The sequence below is a fragment of the Hyaena hyaena genome, unplaced genomic scaffold (assembly GCF_003009895.1).
Source record: "Hyaena hyaena isolate Hyena2069 unplaced genomic scaffold, ASM300989v1 scaffold_846, whole genome shotgun sequence".
Taxonomy (NCBI): domain Eukaryota; kingdom Metazoa; phylum Chordata; class Mammalia; order Carnivora; family Hyaenidae; genus Hyaena; species Hyaena hyaena.
The window spans coordinates 686,618-708,496 of record NW_024081478.1 but is presented as its reverse complement, the minus strand read 5'-3'; the positions used below and the strand labels follow the sequence as shown (position 1 = coordinate 708,496).

The window sequence follows — 21,879 nt, the reverse complement described above, 5'->3', positions numbered from 1 at the left end:
AATATATCCAATTAGTCAATCTCCAAACAATAAGCCACCTACCTTTAGTCTAGGCTTTCTCACTCCAAATAAGGTTGACAATGTAGCCCTAGCCAATCTGACACTTTCTATTTCTCTCTCCCTTTTTCTTTATCCTAGAAAAGCTTTCTGGGGTACCTGGGTGGCTCAGTCAGTTAAGCGTCCGACATTGGCTCAGGTCATGATCCCATGAGTCATGAGTTTGAGCCCCATATCAGGCTCTGTGCTGATAGCTCAGAGCCTGGTGCCTGCTTAAGATTCTGGATCTCTCCCTCTCTTTGCCCCTTCCCCACTTGCACTCAGCCTCTCTCTCTCAAAAGTAAAAATAAACATAAAAAAATTAAAAAGCTCTCTGCTTTCTGCCCCATTTTGCAGCTCTCCACAGGAGACTGTCCATTTCATGAAGTGTTAAAGTTTGTATTCACCTAAATTTATTTAATAATTTTCTAACAATGCACACTCAGTTAAGAACATAAAAATTATTTTAATAACTCAGTTATTTCTAATAAACATATTTAAATCTTAATTACACCATTCGTAGGGATTTTAAATTTTTAAGTAGCCACTTACACATTTTATATTTATAGAACATCTCCTTTTGGACAGCAACACTGCAGATACTCAGTACATTTAATCACACCGTTTTCAAAATATAATGCCAACTAAATATGTTTTGCTAACTTCCTTACAAAAAAGTACTTGTTCACAACAAAATTAATTACCTCCAAAATATGAGCCAAGTTAAAGAGTAGCTATTTTCCTATTTCAGTTACTAACTGACATGTTAAATCACCAAAATCACATAAATCTTTCCAGGTAACATTCCAGCCAATTGTCTAATTCATGACAAACTTACTGCTATATTACTAATACAGAGTACAAATGAACTACATAAAACTCTTGACTACACATCAAGAGTAGTACATCCTATATGAGATTATAAAGACAGTGAACAAGATAAGCAAAACCTATTGATGTTAATTTTTACTTTAACACTGTTAAATTTTTTGGATCCAAAAAATGAGCCTAAGAATGAGACCGAAAAGGGGCGCCTGGGTGGCTCAGTCGGTTAAGCGTCCAGCTTCGGCTCAGGTCATGATCTCGCAGGTCATGGGTTCGAGCCCCGCATCGGGCTCTGTGCTGCCAACCAGCTCAGAACCTGGAGCCTGCTTCAGATTCTGTATCTCCCTCTCTCTCTGACCCTCCCCTGCTCATGCGCTCTCTCTCTCTCTCTCAGAAATAAATAAAACATTAAAAAAAATTTTTTAATTAAAAAAAAAAAAGAATGAGACCGAAAAAAGAGAGTATAATCATGAAAATAAATTAAAGCTAAACAACTGTGGAGTTTTAACATTACTACCAACTGGCAGCCATTTAGTGTAGATTTAATTAACTACACTAAAATATATAATTTACCTGCAAATCCAGTCAATTTTAAAAACTCCTCCCAACATTTTGGCATTCATTCCTGCTGGAAGCACCCAGTGTATAGGGGATCCTCCATGATGTGACTCTGAAGAAAGTCTTGCAAATCCTAAGGGGATCAAAATCACAATAAATAGGTGCTAACATAAACGATGTTTTTATATATCCAAATTATTTTATTCTTACCTTGAAATTTTCCACTCTCTCTGACAGAAAATATTAAGATAACACTCCTTGCAGATCTGAAAGCAGCATTTAATTTCTTCTCATTTACTGGCAGCGTGGACCAAACACCCTACACAAATGATGTAAAGATGAGACTGAAATTAATGCAAATCTTTCATCATTGCAATTATGTCTGGAAAAGACCAAGGCTACTAATACTGTTGTATTTTAAATTCAAGTAAGCCATCATTAAGAAAGGTCTTACTTATCAGCAATCAAAATAATGTACTAATTTAAAAACTCAGAAAAATTATGAAGAAAATTCACAACCTTAACAAAATCATTAAAGATTTTAGAGGGAGGATGTCAAGTCTTATGAGCTAGATACAATTCTACATAACAGAAACAACCACCTATAATTAGTATCACAACCATTTACTACGGTAAAAACATGCTTGAAAGTGAATCACAACATGCGATTCACAACATGTACATTTTTCTCCTTAAAAAACTGGCTAATCAGAATAATTAAAAATACTGTATTGGTAAATTCTAAGTGGGGAATTTCTATCCAGTTTCTAGTATTTCTCATTTTTCCTATTTAAGTTCAAATTTTTATGCATTAATAGTTTGACTAAAGAGGTCTCTGTTGTACACAAAGCAGACCAAAGTTATTAATTTCTAAAATATTTTAATCTATTACTTGTTCATGAAAAAAGATTAAAAGAATTAGCATGGTAAGGTAAAGCCGAAGCTCTAATTCAGTCAATCTAGTCATACAAACTAGATCTCATGCATACTAAGTGCTTAATTACTTCTGCCTAAATTTACTCTAGCAGAGGAACAGAATAAACTTCCACCAGATAGCTATTTGGTTTATTATTCCATCTAGTTTGATGGGCAATCACTGATGTAATAAATGTAAGATAGTAACACTGACAAAAATATAGTTAGAAAAATTCATTAATTTTCTAAAAATCAGTAGAGGCCATAACAATTCATTTTAAATCAAAAAAAAGAAAAATTTTATAATGATGTAACAAACATAGGTACTTCTGTAGCAAAAACATAAAAGAAAATTCCTATCTTACAACATCCTAACAGCAATTGGATATATATGTACTTTTTGTAAAGCCTTGCCTGGGTGGGCCTTTAAGCTAACTTTCCCTTTTCTTCTAAATCCAAGTGATGTTACTTGTAAAAATAAAAGACACTCTCCGCAAAAGAATGACTGCTTTTCAAGAACATCTCAAGGTGTAAAACTAGCATCAATATAAAACAAAAAATGGTTAATTATAGAAACTTTTTAAAAAGTTCAGTAAGTTAGCAGCTGAATGTAAAAACACAAAAATCAAAAGAAATACTTTTTACAGTATAAAGTATAAAACATACATACTCTTCTATACCAAATATTTTGACTTCTAAAATCATCTTTAAGACTCAAAAGAAAACTCAAATTACTATTACGTAAGTTGCCTATGTGGCCACAAAGCAGACCCGAAGTGGCAAATGGGCTGTAGATATTTATAGCTCTAATGAAAATCACAGTATACTACTCAAGATACTCAAGTCTACCTTCCCACTTAAAATTTTCAAGATTGGGATAGTTTCAACAGAACTGATGCTAATACCTTAGCTTTGGCAAGAGACACATTCTCATGGTTGTTACTCTTTATGAGAAAAAATCTTGCATCCTGTAGGACATATTTGAGCTTACTGGTTTGATCTGAAAAAAAGAAACCCAAACTGATTAACCAGAGGCTATTTATCACAGAGGTGTAAACTGTACTAAAATTAGCCCTCCACAACCCAGCTAAACTTTTAAAATTCTTAATCACCCATTCAACCTGGAAAGCTAAGCCACAACACATAATAGAGCAAAGCTAAGAGGAGACACCAGCATTCTGCAAGAAGTTAAACCTAATCTAGTGATGTTCCGATATATCAGATTCATATATAAGTATGAAAATGGCTACAAATTTTATAGATTTCTTTTCCAAGATCATTCATTTAAATAGACCATTATGCTATTAAAAACATATATACTATCCACGGTGTCCAAAGCTATAAAATATCCTAAGATTTTTGTTACTGTTCTAATAGGTATGCAATAAGAAGTATATGTGGAGCTGTCTCTATGTAAAACTACATTATTAATTTTTTTCTTTAATGTAATATATCAGAACATTACTACATTAAAACCAACCATTAATGAAGAACTAATAAGGCAAAATAATGACTTTATGCAGCATGCAATGAAAACAATTTCAAATTTAAATGATACCTTTTCGGACAGCACGAACGGAAGATGATAATTTCTCATGCTTCTTTTCTGAACCTGTATTTAGCCAAAGTACATTTGTTCAGATTGAGCTTTAATAGAGATAAGACAAAATTTCTACAGTCTTGTCACATAAAGTTCTCATTCAAGACAAATTATTCTTCCTGGCGCACCCACACACACAAAAAAATACTTCTCAATGTGTACGAGTGTTTGGTTTTTTGGGTTGTTTGGATTTTTTAAAAATATGTATATTTGAACAGTTTCCCACTCAGAAAACTAGTCACTGAATCATCATCTTCCAAGAAAAAAAAAGTGAAATTCCACTTAAGCAGTAACAGAACAGGATTAAAATAATAAGAAAAAGCTTAGTTTCCTCTAGAATTATTACACTGAACATGCCAAAAATCAATACTAATGAACATCAACAAGTTCACACTAAACTACAGCCTTCATACTTTCTACAGCAAATTACATCGGAATCAGTCAGCTGTGACCACAAGTAAAAGTAAAATGAGGATACCTGCATAGGACTCTGATGCAGAGCTTCCACTTCTATCAAAAACAATTGGAGAGATGCCTCTAGCTCTCTTCCTTTCCTTCTTTTTCTCATCTAAAAAGAATTCGAATGAAATTTTTAAAAACATTACAAGACAGATACTCAAACAAGAACATATAATGTGCCTGATTTCTGCACCGTCTCTAATAGTCATTGCTAATCTCTCCCCTGATCCCTCAATTTCCTCAGAAGGTGTTCCACTTCAAAGATACTGTTCAAACACAGAAACGTGTCTCCCGCCAACTTAAATTAAAAACACATGGCCATAACTGAGAACTACTTATTCTATATATAAAGGTAGTCTTGAATAAAGTTTTCCAAGAGGGGGGGAAATCTGTAAACATAACTTTTATTTAAGTAAAATATACTATTTCTTTCTATGTATCAGGTACCACTGTTCCAAGTCTCTTTCTAAAAAGTGTACTATCATTCTTCATTACAATTCCAACTCTGATTCTTAGGTGTCTGATGAACCTGAGAACCCAAAGCTTCAACGTAAAATAATTAATAATACACTAGAGAAAGTTAGTGATTCTTCTTCTGATTGCCACTGCTTGCTTGTGTCTTCAATTTCATTCTTCTTGACCACTTCCCTCTTGGATTACTCTTCTTCTTTTCAAATTCAATTTAAAGTTTATTCCTAAAATCTTACTGACAGCCTATGTATTTGTACTAAAAAGCTAGGAATCTTCAATGGACAGAAAAGATTTACAATACCTGTCACTTAAGAACCATTTTAAGTTTAATTTAGAACTTTAAAAGCTTAAAAACAAAGACCTAAAATGGAATTAGGCTCTCCTATCTCTGTCTATTGGTATTTTAATTAAACCATTATAAGCTCCTTTTCTTTCCTGCTAGGAAATAAGAAAGAATATATACGGAGAGAAAGGCACAAATTTATTTGTATGAGAATAGCGGAAAAACAATCGATGATTCTGCATAACATTTTCTATTACAGAATGACTATAAAGAGTTACCTATTTAAAAAGATTTAGCTAAATTATCTCCTTAATCCTCATAACAAACTCATGAAATACTTAAGGCCATTATTCTCATTTATTGAAAAGGAAACAGAAAAGAGGAATGGTTAAGCAACATGACCAGGGTCCCACAGTTCCTGGGTACAGAACGTAGTTAAAATGCAAGTCCTCTATAACTTGAAAGTATTAAGCCCTAAGCTCTCTTCTTAGGAGCAAACAAACAGAAAAAGTATTTTACTACTGAATGGGGATTCTAGATCTAACTAGTCTGGGGATGGAAAATCCCAAAGACATTTGAAACTCCTTTTCTTTTAGTTTAAGCATCTTTCTGTTTTTTATGTTCTGCTAACTGCCTCTCCAAATAGACATAACAATAAGCTTGTGAGTGACACTGATTTTCCCAACAGAGGCCTGAAAGAGAAGAGCAAAGCAGCACATCTAAGCACAATTACAAAGCCAAGCCCATTTAAAGCTAGTAACCCATTGGGGCATAATGGTATATCAAATAACCAGCTATAGATAAAAGCATTTATTTCCAAGCTGGTGTGCCTGCTTGCTTGCTTTAAATGATACCCCACTTTCAAAAGTTTTAAGAACCCTTTCCCTCAAGGCCAACTAGAAGACCTCAACTGAACACACTGAAGCTTTTTAGTATAAAATGATTGAAAATCTCACCCAAATAGATGAGAAACAGGAGGTTTTGTCAAATCCAACACATGTCTGTTTTGTTCACTGAATACATTCTTACATACTGCCTGGCACTCAGCAGAAACCCAATTCGGTGAATCAATGAATAGGAAATTCACAGAGATTATAAAGTAAACCCTTGTTAAATTTTTATTTAAAAATTCTAGCATGTTTCTTATCACTATTTCTCTTTGAATATATAGTAGTCTAAGCATTATAAATTGATCATTAATGATAATACACCTCTTGTTGCTGCTTAAAAACCGCTTCAAATGGTTAAAAGTATCTCACTGATACAGGAAAAAAAAAGAAGCAGAGTTAAGATCTTGCCCAACTGTTACTTTAAGAGAAAGCTTTTGAACTTTTTATTTTTAAAATAAATGCCATTGGAAATAACTCCCACTACTCTGAAGAGTTTATGATCTCCTCTCTCAACTATTATTCTTAGGCCAGAAGAACAATGAACTAATAAACCTTTAATACCACCAAATATCACTTTTATAAAGAAGTTACTGAAGATTCTGATAAAAAATAAGGTAAAATAAACTAGCATCTAGAAAACTCACGACACAGACCTAAACTGTGATCACATGTTTAAAAATAGACATCTCCTAATTAAGCAGTTCCAAATCCACCCCCATTTTTCTTTCACACATTATGAGAAACTACTCCATGATAAAAAAAAAAAAAATAGTAACTTCCTGCACACTAAATAGTCTCTGAAACATGTCCCACATAAGGGATCTTTCCAAGGACAACAGTTCCCTTTAATAAGCGAAGTAAGAATTCCAGGTATCTCTTTTAAAACAATAAGCCTCTTCTACAAATAGTTTTGATATCAAGGTTCATGAAACTATTGTTTACCATTTAAGATGAAGCATCTTCTCCACAAAAACATGAAATATTATTAAGTACCTTGATACAGTTATCAGCAGCATCTAAGAGCTTGTTAAAATGGCAGATTGTTTTGGGGTGTCTGGGTGGCTCAGTCGGTTAAGCATCCAACTCTTGATTTCAGTTCAGGTCATGATCTCAGTTCGTGAAACTGAGCCCTGTGTGAGGCTCCATGCTGACACAGAACCCTTCTCTCTCTCTCCCCGCCTTTCCCCTCCCCTTGCTCACGCTCTTTCTCTAAAAATAAATATTAAAAATTAAAAAAAAAAATGCAGATTGTTTCAAGCCCTACCCAATTTAAATAAATCACCTTTGACTTAAATAAGACAAACAAGAACTATTGCTCATAACATGGATATCAAAGATGGCTATAATAAAATATCCTCTACGCCATGGATGTTCCTTATATTCATCACAATAAGTGAACAAAGATTCATTCATATTGTCAGTCAATGCACTTTTTATTCTCCATCCATTATTACAAATTACAAAAAAAAACATCATCTCAGGGTGCCTGGGTGGCTCAGTCAGTTATGCGTCCGACTTCGGCTCAGGTCATTATCTCACAGCTCCTGGGTTTGAGCCCTGCATGGGGTTCTGTTCTGGCAGCTCAGAGCCTAGAGCCTGGAGCCTGTTTCAGATTCCATGTCTCTCTCTCTGCCCCTCCTCCACTCATGCTCTGTCTCAAAAATAAATTATTAAAAAAATTTTTTTAAATACATCATCTCATCAGTTTGCAAAAAGTTTAACGGGAGAATAGAATTAAAGATTCTACAAATTTTGGGGCGCCTGGGTGGCTCAGTCAGTTGAGTGTCCGAATTGAGCTGAGGTCATGACCTCACAGTGTTTGAGTTCCCTGGAGCCTATTTCAGATCCTGTGCTTCTTCTCTGCCCCTACCCCGCACATGCGTGCTTCTGTCTCTCTCTCTAAAAAATAAACATTTAAAAAATAAGATTCTACAAATTTTTACATCAAACTCAACTACCCATCTATTCAGTCTAACTCTTCAAGCCTCTTAAAATCTTGTCTAAATTCCCAAACCTAGAACTCCAGTTAGCAAAAGGTTGAAAGCACTTCAGTTGCCAATCACTAGAAAATAGCTGGCCATTTGCTCTATCGCCTATACAATTTTAAGAATGTGATCTACTAACAATGTACTATTAAAATAACAAAATTCTACTAATAATAAAGTTGTAACTATCCTACAGTAACAAAAGAATAGAATTTCTCTTATATTCCAAAGTTTAGTTCATTTAGTATATATAGCAGATCTGGGTGTGCTTTGACATAAGACAGCATGACAGTATGTGTAACCTTCATATAGTGATAAGAGTTCTTTTAAGTACCCTGACCTCTCTCTCCTTGTTGTATTCTGAATCTTCCTCCAAAAGATGGTCGACTACAACTACCTACCATTCCTATGTTTACATCTCATTGATCAGATAGGGGTAAAGTGGTAGGACAAGTAGTACTGAAGGAATAACCCAAGACAATTCTTAACAAATCTCCTCACAAGAATCTTACACTTTTACTCTCCACCTCTTGTACTTCTACACTTAGTCTTGGGGAGACCCTGCCATTGTCCGTCAATCCACAGGTACAGAATTGGAAAACCAGTATGTGCTCCCAAGAGAAAACGAAAGTTGTTTTGATTTCCATTGCCAAATGACAGAAATCAAGAGGCGTCAGGCATGGAAACACTGTAATACCTAACAGACAGGTTCCATGTCAATATCAAGTAGATCAGATAGCAGTGTTTAAACAAACTGCTGACCAGTATGAAAACCTAAGAATTTGTAACCTTAAAACCTGAAATACATTTCCATATAGTGAAACGATCAGACTTCATTCATTTGGAATACAATCTGAAGTTGGGAAACACGTTACTAAGATATATTAAGTATTATTCAAATGTACTTCTAATACTCAAAGGCATATAATTGTAAAAAAAATTGTAAGACAATCTTATTAACACCCCACATCTCAAAATATTTTATAATTGAAACATGTTGAAAAATAAAATCAGGTCAATTTTGTTTTAAGACAAACATACATACAAGTAGTAGTACCTGACCCATCTGTGCCTGAACCAGATCTGACAGATCCATCTGTGAAGGAAACAGATTCAGAATCAGAGTCGCTAGCTTCACTTCGAGTGTCATAATCATTTCCCTCTTCCTTCTGGTCTCTCTCATCCTGTTCATATTCTTCTTCCTCCTCCTCCTCCTCCTCCTCTTCCTCCTCTTCTTCCTCCTCCTCCTCCTCCTCCTCCTCTTCCTCCTCTTCTTCCTCCTCCTCCTCCTCCTCCTCCTCTTCTCCATCTTCATCCACTTCTTCATCTTCCTCTGCATCTTCTTCTACCTCTTCGTCTTCTTCTACATCTTCCACCCCTTCCTCCTCATTCTCAGTGTTGTTGCCTTGCTCATCAGAAGAACCACTGCTGCCAGTCTCATGGTCAGAGCCATATTCTTCAGAGTTAACTTCTTCCTTAGAAGACTGGCTGGATCTGCTTGCACGTCTATCCACTTCAAGCCCAATTCTCTGATGTTTAAAGAAAAAGGGAATCAGCAGTCATATAACAGATAAGGTCAGACTGAATATATAGTTCTAAAGCCTCAAAAAGAATTGCTTTCTGTTTTACATCTGCAATAACAATTACTACCTCAGAACCATCTGGTGTAGGGGATTTGGTCCTCCTTTCAGGATCCCTTTTCCGGAGACAAGTTTTTTCAGCTTGACTCTTGTAAGGTTCTCTAGAAGCACTGCTGGTTGACAAACGAATCTTCCGATCAGCTTCTAAACGCTTGCTTCTTTCAGATCTTTGATATTCCTCATTTTTATACTCTGCAACTGACTTTCCCTTTGTACTAACTATTCTTTTGTTATTGCTGACAGATGAGCTCAATGGCTTAGAAATCAACTGTCTTGAATGAATAGAAGGCTTTTGTCGCTTGATGTCAGTAGATTCCATTCGGTCACTTTTTCTTTTTGATCCTTAAAAATACAATTTAAAGAAAACACATAAGTGTTTTATGTATGCTATTTATTTCACCAAAGATTAACAGATAATATATATCAGAGAGAAAAAAGGGGCTCATATCTTCAAAATGTCTTCTGAAATATTTTTACTGCAAAGTTAATCATAAAGAAACCATAATTTACAAATGCTGGAATAAATTCATGTATTTGAGAAATTTCACATGTTTCAGAAGAAATAGATTACTTTTATTCATATTGAATTGGATACCACAATTTGTTATAACTGCACTTTTGGTGTTAACTGACCCAAGGAACAAGAGCAAACGCGAAGTCACTTTCTTAATAAATTAAATCTCTATTCAAAGGTTTTAGGGGCACCAGGGTGGCTCAGTTGGGTAAACATCTGACTCTTAATTTTGGCTCAGGGCACGATCACAGTTCAGGTCATGACCTCACAGTTCTTGAGTTTGAATCCATGTCAGGCTCTGAGCAGACAATGCAGAACCTGCTTGGATCCTTCTCTCTTCCTCTCTCTGCCCCTCCCCTGCTCACTCCCCCCCCCCCCAAAATAAACATTTTTAAAAATTTTTAATTAAAAACATCTTATTTTAGCAAAAAAATTTAAACTATTACATACCCTTTTTCTCGTTTTTATCTTGTTCACTCTCTGGATTATACAGTTCATCATCCTGTTCTGGTACTTCAGTCAAAATATCATCTAGAACATTAAGTTCTCCATCTGAAAGCAGGACATTAAAAATAGAGAAAAATCATTACCTTTAAGCATGTATCTTTGACTATGTTGGGTCTACATAAATATGATACATAACCGTCAAGATCTTTTATTTCAGGATCAAGACATAACAGTAATTCTATAAAACCATAAAGATAAAGGACATGATGCAGAACTCTGGTCTACAAAGCCAGAGTAGTGAACACCTTCCCCATAAGGTATGAAAGGACACACTGGAGTACAAGGAGGAAATGCTAAGAACTTCTATATCTGTACCTCATCTTCTAATTTTCAATTTTGTAACCGCTTTAAAACATGCATAAAAAATTAGAAGAGAAATACTTGTTTGTAACATAAACACACACTTACCAAGTGTTACTTGGTAACAAGTATTACTACTCTTCACAACATACTTAGTGATTACCAAGAAAAAAAAATTTACAGTGGAGAAACCTGGCAGATTCCAACTTAACCAAAATTAACATCACCAACACTGGGTCAAATCAATATTGCAGATCTCCTAGCATGATACACTAGAATGAAACAACAATTCTGTGATATTCCCATCCAAAATACAAACTCTGGGGGCGCCTGGGTAGCTAAGTCAGTTAAGCATCTGACTTTGACTTAGGTCATGATCTTGAGGTCCATGAGATTTGAGCCCCGCATCAGGGTCTGTGCGGACAGCTCAGAGCCTGCTTCAGATTCTGTGTCTCCCTCTCTGTCTTCCTCTCCCCTGCTCATTCTTTCTCTCAAAAAAAAAAAAAAGAAAGAAAAGAAAAGAAAATTTTAAAAAAATTTTTAAGAAATGCAAACTCTGAGCCTATACTTAAGGAAACATCAAACCGAAACAAAGGGTCATGAAAAAATACCACTCCACTAATACCGCTCCACTAAAAAACTACTCTGTATAAAAAGACACTATAAAGACATGATAACTGAATAAGGCACATGACTGGAAAACTAGAGAAATTTAAATAAGGTCTGTAGATTATAGTATCACTGTTAATTTCCTGATTTTGATACTACTATAGTTAAGTAAAAGAAAATTGTTTTTCTTAGGAAATACATGCTCAAGTATTTAGGGACAAAGAAGCACCACGTCTAAAACTGACAAACAGTTCAGGAAAAAAGTGTGTCTGCATATGCAAATATCCACATATATATACACAGAGAGATGAGAGAAGGGAGAATGAATTCAACAACAGTGTGGTAAAACATTAGTAACTGTGGAATGTAGTTGAAAAAAAAAAATTTGTAGTATTCATAGATCTATCTTGTCCAAAGTAAGTCAAAATAACATTAAAAGTAAAAGAGTATTGATGTGCTACAGAATCAAAAAGGTTTGAAACTGCTGGTATCAATTATGAAAAGTATAACCTGTTCGGTCAAGAGACACACTAAACGATCGTGAAAACCTACAACTTAGTTTTGTCACTGCATCCCCACCATGTACAAGAGGACAAGGTAAGTTCTAAGAAATACATGCAAATACTACTTTAAATTGATTATTTTTAAAAATAATACACTAAAGTTAACGGTAAATGCTTTGAACACTTAAGTATTCTGGTGCCAAAAATATCTTTCCAAATTTATAAGGTGTGGTAAAGGGGAATGTATTGATAGGCTAGGACAATTACATTTATGGCTCCAGCCAAAAAGCAAAGCCCATTCAAAAGTACAGCAAGCGGGGAACACCTGGATGGCTCAGTCGGCTGTGTCCAACTTCCTCTCAGGTCATAATCTCACAGCTGGAGCCCCACATCCAGAGCCCCACAGAGGGCTCTTGGTCAGCAGAGAACTCACTTTGGATACTCTGTGCCCCTCCCCCACACACCCATGTGCACACGTGTGCTCTCTAAAATAAACATTTTTTTACATTAAAAAAAAAAGCATAGCAAGGTAATTTTTTTTATATATAGCAAGGGTTAACTGACCTGAGGTCTATTAACAACTTAAATACGACTAAAATATCTCTAAAGAGGAAAAGAAATCAGAGACCGAAGAGAACTAAAATATAATGTAGGCAGGCTAGGAAAGAAAGCAAGGTTACACAGGATACAGGAAAAGGTAACACCTTCTCAGTACTTGGAGTCAAACACAGTTGCTGTTTAAGAACATCAAAAATTACATTTGCCTGGAATGGTATGGCAATTGCTTTCTCTGGGTGGTTAAGAGTATACTTTACTGTTTTCCTAAAATATATATACCATATGAATTTTTATCTTCACTTCTAGCTCTCTAGTCAGTAAAATATTGGGTCCAACAGATGTCCACAGAATTAACTGTACTTCTATAATTTAAAGAAAAAGTTGTCACAATGAAATAGGCAATTAAGTAAATACAGTGCTACACCAATCTTCTCATGAAATCACCAGCTCCATAGTAGACTTATCAACCCAAAAGCCTGAACATTCAACTTAAATTATACACTTTACATGTGCTAAACCTAACAAAGAATGAACTGCACAGGTTAATTTAAATCAATATAAATTTCAGGCATGTTTAGATCATAGTTTATCTATTTAAAAAAAGGTCATTATTGTTTTAAAAAGCCTTAACAAATAATTACTAATCAAATGTAGAGACTGGTTGCAGTTTTAAAAAGCAGCTACAAATTTTTAACATGACAAATATTAACCAATGTTTCTTTTTTCTTTTTAAACATTTTATCACTTTCACTTATCATATAAACATATATGACTCACCAAAGTCATATCTTTGTTTTATCATCCATTACTTCAGAGATAAAGAAATAGAAGCTCAAAAATGCCAGGTGACCAAATTCACTTGTCTAGAAACATGGGGGTACAAGCCTACAGTTCAGGTTTTCTAAATCTAGAGTTAAATTAGATTGGGGAGTAGTAGAAAAACCTTTAAACAAAGTATAAGGGAACAACAAAATTGCAAAATATTATTAAAAAGTTATGTGCAGTAGATTAATTTCAATTAATGCACCAGAAAGCTCTGTGTGACTGACATTATACCATCTTGAAATATACTTTAGGATCAAACACTACATCCTCGCTTGATGGTCTACAAATATTTACCTGTATTATACTCCATGACACCAATAACCTAACTGTAGTTTTATCATAACATTGGCAAACTAAGGCCTGCAGAACAAATTCAGCCTATGGCTTGTTTTTTAACCAGCAAGGTAAGAATAAGAATGGTTTCTGCATCTTAAAGGTTGTTTTTTAAAAGGGAGGTGGACAAAAAAGAATATGTGAAAAACCCTTCTGTGGCCCATACAGCCATAAATGTTATTTACTATCTGACCCTTTACAAAAAGTTTGCCAACCCCTAATATAAAGGACATTTTATTTATTTATTTTATTTATTTATTTTTGAGACAGAGAGAGACAGAGCATGAGCAGGAAGGGGCAAACAGAGAGGGAGACAGACTCTGAAGTAGGCTCCAGGCTCTGAGCAGTCAGCACAGAGCCAGATGAGGGGCTTGAATTCGTTAACCACAAGATCATAACCTGAGCCGAAGAGGGCCCTCAACCACTAAGCCACCCAGGAGCCCCTTCATGTTATTATTTTTTAAATGTTTATTTATTTTGAAAGAGAGAGAGAGAGAACACACACGAATGTGAGGAAGGGGCGGAGAGAAAGAGACAGAGACAGAGAGAGAGAAGAGAGAGAATCCCAAGCAGCAGAGCCCAACATGGAGCTTGAACTCTCAAACCATGAGTTTATGACCTAAGCCAAAACCAAGAGTCAGATGCTTAACTGACTGTGCCACACAGATACCCCAAAAATGAACTAATTATAAAGAAAGTGAAGATTATTTAAATATTCTCAAAAGCTACTACTGCTGAAGACTAATCGTCACTGGCATATCCTTTTCAGGAAAAAATAATTCTAATTATTCTCCAGCATGACCTTTAAACTACCTAAGTAAATTTATTTTTATTTTAAAATTTTTAATAAATAATTTTTTAATAAAGAGTTTTCAGTCACTCTTTTTCCTAAAATTATACACTAATACTGTATAAATATTCATATACATTCAATTCCCTCTTAGCAGCTTGACAGCAGCACCCCAACCGAAGAATATTAATAGTAAAATTAACAAAGTTTAGTAAATGTCATTAAGAAGAGTTCTATGAACACACAATTCATGTACTACAAATATAACCCTAGTATATATTTCTATGATATAAAGCATTTCACACTGTTTTTTGATAAATCTACATAAAGAATACAGTATTTTTTCCCAAGTTATTTTAAAAACTCAAAAACTGTTTAAGGTTTCATTCACAACAGAATGAATTTTGTCACAGTGAATTAGCTCAAATTAAATGAAATTACTCATTAAATAGTATTTCTATTTACAGCTAAAATTCAAATCCACCCAAACGTTATACCCTAACAGTATATATGAATCTAGCTATTGGACACAGTTTTGAAAACCTTAAGGATGGATTGCAAAAATCCAGACCTTGCCATTTTTAAAAGGACTATTTTGGTCATTAAAAACCCAGATTCTCACCTGAAAGCAACCTGCTGAAGCAGTCCTGATAGTCTTCTGTTAAGACACTGAGAGGTAATAACATGTCAAGGGTTTCAAAGAGACAAATCTGGGCTTATGCCTGATAAATATGTGTATTTACAAATACTGCCTGCACACAGCCGTGCTTGCTCTTTTACTTTTGTTTAACCTAATGCCTACCATTAACTATTCAACAAGTATTTTATCTGCCTGACTCCATATAAGCCTGCAACTCATGAATAACAATGTTAAATAACTGCAAATAAATACAGTATGCAGGATACTTTGTGAAAGAGTAGAAACAGTAAGGACAATCCTACTCAATTCTAGCTGATTAACTGCCTTGAAAATTCAAGCACCATGTTGTCAGATCTTTCAAATTTTCAAGGATTCCCAAACTCAGATTTTCATTTAGAACTGAGGGACCTAAACATTGCCTCAGAAACAAAGCAGTGTAGTGCTAGCTTAACTCCTCTGTGGAAGTGAAATCATCTGTGAATGTTTTGCATTCACAATGTATGATGTATACGAACTTCATTATCATCACTAGTACAAAGCAAAATCTTAGTTATCACTGCAAACTATTAGCAAACTGAGTTTTCCAGAGTTATAGGAGGAAAAGAAGAAAGTAAAAACAATCATTGTTTTAAAGCCTGTTCAAAACCTGTCAAGATGTTAGGACTACAAAAAGACCTTTTTTATTGTTTTATTGGGGGATTTATTTATTTATTTATTTTGAGAGCACATGAGTGAGCATGTAAATGAGCGAGTACCCACAGGTGTGCATGAGGAAGGGCCTGAGAGAGGTGGAGAGAGAATCCCAAAAGCAAGCGTCACATGGTCAGCACAGAGCCCAATGAGAGACAGATCTTGACCCAAGCTGAAATCAAGAACCAGAAACGCAACCAACACAGCCACCCAGGCACCCCAGTTTGTTTTACATAATCATTGGAAATTGGAAATCTAACTGGCTTTCAAGTACTTTAACTGCCAGAAGTTTAGATATATAACAAGAATTCCAGAATGCAGCCCACAGAATTGAAATGACAGGACTAAAATCTCAGAACTATGCATACAAATTTAGTGCTCTTTCCATTATAACAGAATTACACTTTAATCTAAAAATTCCTGGCCCAGGAAGGTCACAAGCCTTAACTCCAGGGATATCAGTGTAGAAAATTAACCTCTATCTGAGTAAAAAGCCCATTGTTTTGGGCCTGGAAGCTTCTGGAACAGGAGATACAAAGTACTATTTATTTGAAGGTCCTAAACAAAGACCTAGAGTATTTAAAGAAACCTGTGCGGTTAAGTATACTACACATTTCCTTTTACAACACAGAACTCCAAAGTACATTTTAATTCATTTAATATAGTTTCAGTGGGCTTTGACAAGGAAGCAAAATTTCCTGGAACCTCTTCTGTTACATTTTACATTAGACCAGCCTCATTCAAAACTGTCATTCCTCTAAATGAAGTATAGAGACTTGCATTTCCCATCACATCCAAATTTTCTGCTCTAAGTATAAGCATACAATCTGAAGTTTAAGGAGAGTATTTTACATTTTTTATCCTAATTCTATTATGAGTAAAACAAATACACGATTATCAAATACATATTCTGCTTTCTAAAGCCCTAACTAAAGTGGACCACAAAAATAAATTTTTTTCTAAGGACTCACTATAAGGAGAGCTAACGTATGTTCATAAAATGTGTGTTTGTATATATAACTGTGTGTACATATTTATATGTTCTTGCCTGTGTGACTGTGTGTATACACACACAATTTAAACTGACAAAATCCTTAGCTTTGGATAGTAGAGGTAAATGTCTCATGGTCACTTATGAACCAAGTTCAACCTTGCAAGTCATTTTTTCAAGGCACTGAGTCATGATTACTGAACACCAAAAACTTGGTGAACCAGACAGACATACTCCTGGCCCTCGCGGAGCTTTCCACTCCGTAATGTAGAAAAACATGTTACTTATGAAAGTGGTAACTCACTTTCCCCATTTTGGATATATTACATTTTTACACTGTTTTTCAGACAGACCTTCCTAAGACCTTAAGGAATAAAACGTATACAAGGTATTTAAAATAGAAAAGATTTGCATTCCTCATATAGAAAAACTAGTATTAGTATCGTTCAAATCCACCTTTTGGACAAATAATCACCACAGGAATCAGAAAGAGTTGGCAATTCATCCGTTATTTAGGCTTCAGCTTCTAAGTATGGGTATTACAGAAGTGAATGTTTATCACACAGCCAATGTGCAAAGCCCAATAATCCAACAACTCCATAACCAAGTCTTCTGTTCTGTGACTAACAGCAAACGTCTGCAATTTAAATTCATTTTTCATCAAGATTTTACATCATTCATGAAATCACTTAAGGCCTGAGACAAGTCTAAGATTCTTAAAGGGCTTACTTTTATAATTTCATAATGTTTCACTAAGATAACTACTGACAAATATTTCATTTCCCACTTTTCCTTCCAGAAGATTGAGAAGGAAGAGTGAATTAGATATTCTAACTCCAGCTATGAATATTCTAGCTGTGTGACAATGATCAAGTTAAGTGAGACACCCTGGAACTCAGTTTCCTTATCTGTCAAATGAATTATTCTGGAAATCTTCCCATTACAAAATTAAATAAACAATTCCAGCAAGTTTTAGATTTGCTAGCTTTTCCAGTAAACTAGAGACAATCTTTGATCTAATCTGTAAAGATTAAGCACTTCTATCAGAGATTTTAAAACAGATATAAACTCAACTAATGGGAATTAAATTTTTAAAAACCACACAAATGTGAGTGCTTTCAAAAGTTGGACAACTATCCTAAGTATTGCTAATAGGTGGTATTACATGTTCTTAAGAACTTTCATCACTAAATCCATTTCTAAAACAATTTTTTAAACATCACCTACTTTCAGGGCACCTGGGTGGTTCAGCTGGTTAAGCATCCAACTCTTGATTTCGGCTCAGGTCATGATCTCATGGTTCGTGAGATCCACCAATGCTTTGGGCTCTGCACTGAATGATAGTGCAGAGCCTATTTGGGATTCTTTCTCTCTCTCAAAATAAATAAATAAACTTAAAAAACTAGCTACTTTTCTTTCACTATGTGCTTTACTGTGTCTACTCTATCAACTGTGTTCATTTTAATGATGAATTGTTGAGAAGTACGGACTTTCACTCATTTTGTATTTGGTTTACCTTACCATCACTGCCACCACTCACTCCAACAGACAGCTCACAGATTACATTCTGATACAATCAAATGTCGACTCAATTAATTCTTACTGACTGAAATCATCTATTTTAATAACTTAATTTACTACCAATTAAATGTAGTTTCTTTTTGTCACTAATACCTTGCAACCTGACCTTCACATTCTTTTCGTACCTCTCAAAGGGGTGCATTTTTTAAGACTTAATAAAAGGTCAAACTACTACAACCTAATGACTGAACTGGTTTAAGAGAGCCCCAATTTCTTAAACATACTCCCACACACTCCACTTCTCAAGCCTGTCCCTATCCTAAGAAGCTTAATGAAGCATGAAGACTGGTCTTTCTCTTAAGGAAAAAAATTAGAGACATCAGGGCCTAATGTAACCTGACTCTAGAATACATTTAACAAATCCCCACCCTAAGTTGATCAGCCTCACAGAAGAGTAGATCTGTGAGATATGGGTAGCAGCAGCGCCATATTTTTATTAACTAGAACCTTCCCAAAACTATCATGATAATCTTAAGGTTAGAAAAGACTCTAAAAGCAGCATCTAAACTAGACCACTCTCCAGACAGGTATTGATCCAGGATATACATAAACATCTGTAGCACCTGGTAGGTCGGTATTTCAAAAGACGTGACATCCCTTTCTACCAACATCAGTTTTTCCTATGTTTGCTGGAACTGTATTATTCCTCCAGCTCTCTATAAATTACACCCATTTGTTCCTGGTTGTACCTTCTGGGAGCTAACACAACGTGTTTCCAGCAAAACAGTGACTAGGATTTTTTTTCTCTTTGCTATGTCTAAGTCATACAATTATCGCTTCAAACATCATGATTTCCACAATAAGTGTTCGAGGAACCAGAGGGGCAATTCTTGTCACTTTGCCTAATAGTTAACAGGAAGAGACGCAAATTACTTGTAGATATTTCTCGAAATTACTAACCCACCTGTATCACTTCTTAAATATGCTCACTTACTAGACTACCAGCTTTGATTGTGGCATTAAGGATTTTCGAAATTTTGCCTAAAAGAAAGGGTCGTTCTGAAAATACGCATTACATCCGCATAATCCTACCAGGAAATAAACCCAAGGGCCTGCCACTAAGAACAGGCCCTCTTAGCCGCGCCCAGGACTGCAGAACGGGAAAAAAAAAAAAAAAGAATTAAGATCAAAAACAAAAACAAAACAAACCCAGGAGAGATGAAGTGCTAGGTCGTACGGAGACCGAGGACGCAAGAGCAGGCCTAGTCTCTTCCAGCGGGTCCAAGTGTCTCGGTTGGGATGGATCGGCTCCGCGCGGGGCAGGCTAACCTCCCCAACCCCCACCCCGCAACGACGACCACGGCTCCATCGACCCACTCCCGAGCGTCGCCTCCGCCCGTCACCTTTCTCCGCACTAACCTTTCTCCTCCCGGCTGTCGGCCGCCATTGCTCCCCTCCTGTTTCCGCCGCCGCCGCCGCTTCGACGCGACTCGCGCGGGCGCCGCAGCCGCGGCAGCCGTAGCACGGGCACGTCCGTCAGTCCGTCCGCTGGGCTGCGCGCTTCGCACCTTGGCCTACCGCTCACCTTTCTCAACTCACCCTTTTTCTCTTCGCTTCTTCCCTTTCTCCCTTTTCTCCTTTCACTCCAGCCTCTGGCGCCCTAGGCCTACCCTTCCCGTTGCGGCTTAGGGACGGGACGGGGTAGGGGGAGGGAAGGGAAACAGATGGCGACGGCGGGCGGCGCTAAAATGGAGCCTGCTTCCTGCTTGAAACAATCCCGCTCCCGAAATGCCCTGCGCTGTTTACGCTTCGTTCCTCCCTGGGACCGTCACAGTGCGGAGAGGGGCGGGGAAGCCGGGGGGCAAGGGGGGGGGTCGGTGCAAGGGAAACGTGATAACGTCAGCACGTCGCTACGTCTCCCACAGCCCGGATGTCCCCGGCTTGAGTCTTCCTTTCTATCGCCGAAGTTACGGTGTATTGGGTACCGTGCAGCGATGCGTACACCCTGGGGGCGCTGTTTTCTCACCTGAAAGCCTACTGACGGACATTCCCGAGGACAAAAGGTGTTTCTGGCTGTTACGCGGAACTCATAATTCTGGAAATCCGAGACTTAGGATAAGTCTGGGCGGGTCCCTTTACAGCCACCACTTTGTACTTTTGGTGCCCAATAGACTTTCTCAGTTGGCGCCCTAGGGTTAGCCAAAGGCAGCGCAGGATGCAACCCGCTGACTCGTCACAAAAGCCTACTAGTTTTGCTGTTAATTGGGGGAAATTAGTTCTATTGTGCTTTAGTATAGCTTTGTAATTCATGTAATAACAAATTTGATTTAGGCGTTTATTGAGGCGCTGCGGTACACAGTTGATTCAGAGTATTGAGAAATTGAAACTACAGAAGTGACCAAAAATTACTTGACTGCATAATGTGGTAAAATCTGCAAGGAAACTTGCATAAAGTTCATCGTCCATAGGACTGAAAATGTCTTTTTGCTTCTCTGGTCCGTAACGGAGTTTACGGGGTAAGGAAATTTGGAGCGAAAACGGTAACATTGTTATATAAAAACAAACAGCGTGTTCAAAGAAAGACAGTCTAGCGTTTTGGTTCTTGATGGCCGTTGTAACAAATTGAGAAAAGTCCATGGGAAGAGTTTAAAGAGGGCTTATGGAGGGGGTGGAGGGGGAATGGAAAGAAAAACACTAAATATAAAACCCAGCTATCTATCGTCAGATGCTTAGGAATCAAGGGTAAATAGGACAGTATTTCTTCTTCTACAGTTTTCAGAAGGGTCATAACCCTGTCAATCCATTGATTCCGATTTCTAGCCTCCAGATATGTGAGAATACATTTCTATTGTTTTAAGCCATCCAGTTTTGTTACAGCAGCTCTGAGAAACTAACACCTTGGACCTTATATTAGGTACTAATTTGAATACATGAGTACACACACATACTCACATATACCTATTAACTAGCTTTGGAAGCTTTGAATTATAATTTTAAAAATTTGCTGTTAATTTTTTTTTTCTTTTTGGAAAGAGAGCAAGAGGCAGCGTGAGCAGGGGAGGGTCAGAGAGGGAGGGAGACACAGAATCCAAAGCAGGCTCCAGGTTCTGAGCTAGCTGTCAACAGAGCCTGACGCGGGGCTCGAACCCACGAGAACCTACGAACCGTGAGATAATGACCTGAGCCAAAGACAGATGCCTAACCGACTGAGCCACCTAGGCGCCCTGCTGTTAATTTTTTTTAGTTGTAATAAGTTATGTTGAAAAAATAATTCTTGCAATTTTATGACACATACTAAAATATTTGCAGATGAAATGATATGGTATCTAGGATTTATTACAAAATACACTATGTAAGAGCAGGAGTTATAGGTGGGGGTTATATGTAAAACAAGTCTGCTTACGAGCTGAAGATGGATGATGCATACATGGATAGA

General features: G+C 36.5%; 1 protein-coding gene across 3 annotated transcripts in view; it reads right to left on the bottom strand.

The window, feature by feature from the left end:
* Positions 1-20,228, bottom strand: part of YTHDC1 (YTH domain containing 1) — a 35,547-nt gene extending 15,319 nt beyond the window's left edge. For 2 of the 3 annotated variants that reach the window (XM_039219883.1, XM_039219884.1), the window contains exons 1-9: positions 19,863-20,227; positions 10,627-10,728; positions 9,673-10,004; positions 9,080-9,551; positions 4,413-4,502; positions 3,893-3,946; positions 3,240-3,334; positions 1,630-1,738; positions 1,435-1,552 (exon numbers count right to left, since the gene is read on the bottom strand). In XM_039219883.1, the coding sequence (XP_039075814.1) occupies positions 1,435-1,552; positions 1,630-1,738; positions 3,240-3,334; positions 3,893-3,946; positions 4,413-4,502; positions 9,080-9,551; positions 9,673-10,004; positions 10,627-10,728; positions 19,863-19,890 (1,400 nt within the window). In that variant the 5' untranslated portion in view covers positions 19,891-20,227. Of the gene's footprint in view, positions 1-1,434; positions 1,553-1,629; positions 1,739-3,239; positions 3,335-3,892; positions 3,947-4,412; positions 4,503-9,079; positions 9,552-9,672; positions 10,005-10,626; positions 10,729-19,862 lie in introns of all 3 variants that reach the window. The other variant, XM_039219885.1, reaches the window with a different exon arrangement.
* Between the last annotated feature and the right edge of the window lie 1,651 nt (positions 20,229-21,879).